This window comes from Diospyros lotus, chromosome 11 (assembly GCF_014633365.1).
Source record: "Diospyros lotus cultivar Yz01 chromosome 11, ASM1463336v1, whole genome shotgun sequence".
Lineage (NCBI taxonomy): Eukaryota > Viridiplantae > Streptophyta > Magnoliopsida > Ericales > Ebenaceae > Diospyros > Diospyros lotus.
Window position 1 is genome coordinate 3,128,309 of NC_068348.1, and position 5,579 is coordinate 3,133,887.

The 5,579-nt window shown below is 38.8% G+C and overlaps 1 protein-coding gene across 1 annotated transcript; it reads right to left on the bottom strand.

The window, feature by feature from the left end:
- Window positions 1-447: 447 nt before the first annotated feature.
- LOC127812548 (hydroquinone glucosyltransferase-like) lies at window positions 448-2,061 on the bottom strand. Its single transcript, XM_052352967.1, has one exon. It carries the CDS (start codon window positions 2,020-2,022, stop codon window positions 562-564), a length of 1,461 nt encoding a protein of 486 aa, XP_052208927.1. The 5' UTR covers window positions 2,023-2,061; the 3' UTR covers window positions 448-561.
- Between the last annotated feature and the right edge of the window lie 3,518 nt (window positions 2,062-5,579).

A 5,579-nucleotide genomic window follows, 5' to 3' on the forward strand; every position in this document is an offset into this window, starting at 1 on the left:
TAGTCTTGAGATAGTTGGTATTCATAAATAGCTTCTGTTTGGATTAGGAGTGTTCACAGTATAATTTGAGCAACTTAAGTCATTTTTAATATGTCAAACCGTGTTAAATTGTCCTTCTAAAAAATTCATACAATATAATACAATATGATCAATTTTTATAATTTAATAATTTTTTTAAACACCCCTTAGTTTGGGGATTGTTGAATGGTCCCGATTCCATAACTTTCAATTGCTCTTGAAACTCTATTTCATGAGCGCTATAGAGACTAACTCTTTAACTTCTGTAATATTAATATATATAATAATAATTTACAATTAATTTTATTAAAAATAAGTATTTGATATAATTTTTTTATATTATTTAATAATATATCTATTTTTATCTTTTTATTAGATTATGAGTTATTTCAAATCAAACATATAATTATAAAGTAATAATTTAAAATTATATTTATTTAAACATATTATTAACTTAAAATATTATATAATGTAAACACTTTAAACAGTTTAAAAACAAACAAACAAAAAAACCTAGCCAAACGAACCCTTCGTCTTCTTCGTTTATGCTCTTCTGTGGTTCCTCCATATCTGAGCCACTTCCTCGAAAGACTTCCAAGAAGACCCATCTCGGCTCAGAGCCTTTTCAGCAGCATCTTTCAGATCTCTCATTCTATCTCTCAGCAATTTGCCGCCTTCATCTCCTTCAATCAGGCCCTTCACGTAGCCGGCAATAGCTTCTCTTCCAACCACCCCGTTCTCCCCTGCTTTCACTCTATATCCGACCTTCAAATCCTCACACAACAAAGCCGCGTTCATCATCTGCTCCGCGTATAGCGGCCAGGCGACGATCGGAACGCCATGGACGATGCTCTCCAGAGTCGAGTTCCACCCGCAGTGGCTCAGAAACCCGCCGGTGGAGCCATGGCTCAGGATCTGAGCCTGAGGAGCCCACGAAGGAACCACCAATCCAAGATCTCTGGTCCGATCTAAGAATCCTTCTGGAAGGAAACTGAATGGGTTTTTCATACTCTGAACGCTGAAGAAATTGGCGTTTGCAGCTTCTTCATGCGGGCTTTTGATGACCCACAGAAATCTTTGCCCACTCAGTTCGAGGCCCATCGCTAGCTCAGTGAGTTGGCGATGGGACAGCGTTCCACCGCTCCCAAATGAAACGAACAGCACGGAGCCAGGCGGCTGTCGATCCAGCCATTTCAGGGACTCGGACCCATCAGCCCCGCTTGTTGAACCGGTCTGTATCAGCGGTCCAATGGGGTAAATCGGGGGCACACCGATCCAGTGTTCCTTCAAAGCCTTGAAAGCACCCGGTTCCAACTCCAGGAAGCTGTTCACGATGATCCCGGCGGCAAGTTTGATGCTTCTGCAGAGGCTAAGATTCCACTTGTAGGCCCCACTCTTCCTATTCTGAACTGGGGTACATAAATCCTTCCCATGAACCGGGATGCACCCAGGGAGCTCTACCGGTCCAGGTAAGTCCCTGTACTCGCAATCAAACCGTTCATCCAGCTCCGGCAGGTAGAAAAGGAAAGACAACGCCATCGCGGTTGTAGGGAAGAATACGTACGCTGGAACACCAAATTCTCCGGCCAAATCGAACGCGTCCGTACCGAAGATATCGACGACGAAGGCCGAGAGGCGAGTCGGCTCGGGCAACGCCCTCAGCGAGTCGCGCACGGCTGGGAGCGAGCGAGTCACGCTGAGTGAGATCCGAACCTCCGTGTCGACGCCGTTGGGGAAGTCGGCGAAGCTCACCGGAGGAAGTAAAATGGAGTTCACGGATTTGGGTAGGGAATCGATGACGGATTTTTGGGCCGCCGTGGATGAGCCGTCGGTTGGGACAAGGAGTGTGACGGAGAAGTGGCGGTGGACGAGTCGCTTGGCGAACTCGGTGAGTGGGATGAGGTGACCGATTCCCGGCGACGGAATGACGGCGACGTGCGGCGGTTGTTGTTGGGTGGCTCCCATTTCCGTTTGGTGAAGTGAAAGTTCTCGATGATAATGCATATTGGAATGGGCACCTCTTTACAGGGGCGAGAGTGAACTTAGCAGGTGTGAGTATATCATAATAAAAGAATAAATAATAATAATTTTATTTATAAATTACACCAATTATTTTTTAGATTTATCTATATTACATTATTGTTTTTATAATTTTAAAAATAATACTAATTTTTCAGGGTAAATCACACCAAAAAGTCACAAAATTTTGGAGTTCTTTTCAATTTGGTCACTAAACTTCAATTTCTTGCAAAAGTGATAACAAATTTTTAAAATATTTTGTAATATGGTCACTAAATTGATTTTTGGACAATTTCTCGCCAAAATTGCTAACATGGCGATGGCCACATCATCGCCACATCAGCACCATATCATCGTCACGTCAGTAATTTTGGCTAAAAATCATCAAAAAATCACTTTAGTGAGCACTTTGCAAAGAATTGAAATTTAGTGACTAAATTGAAAAGAACGCCAAATTTTTGTGACCTTTGGTGTGATTTATTCCTAATTTTCCTTAAAGTTAACAAAACATAAAAAAAGGTTCCCAACCGAATTAAATTTAGTTTTCGATGCCAATGAGGTTATTGATGAAACCTCGTCGAAAACCCATTGGTGGCGATAAGCTTTTCAACAAAACATCACTAGAAACCCGACAACCTCTTTCTGTATCACTGGCCATGATAGTTTTCTCATTGTAGATGAACAAATTCATATCTGTGTCACCGATTCCCCATAATTGTGGTTCTCGATCGAGAAATGCTTTAGCGAATCAACTTAGTTTCTTTTATTTTTATTTTTTTGTAGTTTTAGAGAGTAGAGATGGGGAAGGTATTTTTGCAAAAAATCAACTTAGTTTTTGTAGTTTTATTGCATGGGAGTTAACTTCAATGGAGGTACCTAACATTTCTATAAACACAGTGGTGGTCAATACAATTTAAGCAAATATAGAACCAGGTCGGGTCAAGCGTTGTTAGGGCCCTAGGCGACAGTCTAACGACTGGCGGTCAGCAACGGGTAGTTGAGCAGCAGGCGACCCCCTCGTCGCTCGCCCCCTCTCTCTCTCTTGCAGGCCGTAGTCCCGTCTTGCTTCTACGTGAATCTTGAACGACCATAGGGGCGAGTGATAATGAAAGCAAGGACGAGGATGATAAGGAAGAGGGCCATGGCAAAAAGGTAAAGGGCGACGAGGGACTACTTGTTCCAATAAGCGCCGACGAAGCCGCCCAGGACACCAGGAGGATGGTGAGTCCGATGAAAACAATGGGCCACCGGAGCTAGTGGAGGCACTCGTTGTCCGGCTTGGAGGCCAGCCAGATCCCAAAGGCGATGATGCGGATGGAGCACACGAAGGCTATGAAGTTTAAGACTGATGTGATGTTGTTGCTCATTCCTATGGCTGTGATGATGTTCGAGAGGGAGGGAGAGAGAGAGAGAGGTGGCTGAGATAGGGACGATTGTGGGTGAGGGAAGACTTTGGCCCAACAATTTTTGGGGGCCCCCTCTTTTTGGGCGCCCTAGGCATAGGCCTCATTGGCCTATGCCTTAAGTCAGTCCTGTATAGAACATAGTCTATTTTTTATTTGAAGATAGAAATTTTGAATGTTGATGCCACAAACCACTGACTCTCCATTATCGAGTAGGGGTATACGCGATGCGGTTTGGCCGGTCTGAATCATTTTTAGTACACCAAACTGTTAGTGCGATTTTTTAACCAAATCAGATCGCGGTTTGGTATGGTGTGGTTTATAACGATTTGAAATGCTACTTAAAATCACTAAAAATAATATTTAAAAATGGTAGATAAAGACACAAATATTGGTAAATAAAGACACAAATAGGAGCAAAAAATAAAGATAAAATAGTGTAAAAAATAAATAGAAGGGGCTGTCGATTATTAGATTTTTATAATAATAAATTTTTTATAACTTTTTTTATTATTTTCTTGGGCTGTTCGGTTTAAAACCGAACTGCCAACTGTCCAAATCGCAAACTGTGCGGTTTGGACAAGATCCAAACCGTTTTCGACCTCCAAAAAAAAAGAAAAAAAACCGACTAGTTAGATCTGGTTTGGTTTGGTCTAGTCGATTTCTGCGGTGTACCGATTTTTTTGAACGCCCCTATTATCGAGTGTCAATTATACATAAAATATGGTCTCCATTAATACTTCAAATTTATTGATATTTATGGTTACGAGATTAGATCAAATACAACATACGATCAAATCATCAATCACACACGAAGACATAATTTTACTTGAAAAACTCGAATCGAACAAAAATTACAAACCAAAAAAATAAAATATCATTAAGCAAATATTACTATAACATAAGTGATATTGTTACACCAATATATTACTAAGATAATATTGCTACAACTAATTCTAGAACATTAGACATCTATTTATAGAGCTAAAATTATTTATAAATGTAAATATAAATTCATATTCTGATCAGAAAATAATTCATAACGATATTCCTTCATATGAGATAAATTTTAATCAAAATTGAATTTCACAACGTTCTAATTACAGTCAAATTAGAAGTGACAATCTCAGTCAAATTTAAATTTCGAATCATAATTTAAACATAGTGGTGTTCAATACAATTTAAGGAAATATAAAACATGATCTATTTTTTATTTGGAGATAGAAATTTTGTATGTTGATGTCACAAATCATTGACTTTCCATATTGAGTGTCAATTATACATCGAAAATGGTCTCCATTAATACTTCAAATTTATTGATATTTATTGTTACGAAATTAGATTAAATACAACCTATGATCAAACTATCAATCACACACGAGAAGACATAATTTTACTTGAAAAACTCAAATTGAAAAAAATTATGAACAAAAAAAAAATATCATTAAAAAAATATTACTATAATAAAAGTGATATTGTCACACCAATATATCACTAAGATGATATTGTTATAACTAATTCCATAATATTAGACATCAATTTATAGAGATAAAATTATTTATAAATATAAATAAAAATTTATATTCTGATTAGAAGATAATTCATGAAAATATTCTTTCATATGAGATAAATTTTAATCAAAATTAAATTTCATAATTTCATAATTACAATCAAATTTAAAGTTATAATTATTAGTAAATTAGGAATGACAATCTCAGTCAAATTTAAATTTCGAATCATAATTATAATGCGGACTAGATATGTTGTCTGGGAGATACCTTATTCGTACCTTTAAATGTGGCCTGAGGGCTAGCCACGCCGTTCATCCGTCAGGGGGTTGGGCGTCACATAAAGGTAGAGGAAGACATTGGCCCCATGACAGGGCGGTAGAGGAAGAGTGTTTGGTGGCAACGTGGGGCTATTATGATGCATTGAGAGACCTTGGGGTAGGGTTGGGTGTTGACTAGAATCTGGGAATGCATGCATTTTCAGCAGTTGCATTGCGTAGGAAAAGGTAAGATTAAGGCGGCTTCCAATACACACACACACACCAAACGTTCCATAAAGGTAGACTAGGTTTAGTTGGCATAATAATAGCACTGGCCAACCAAGGGGTCCACAAGACCATTTCCATTATTC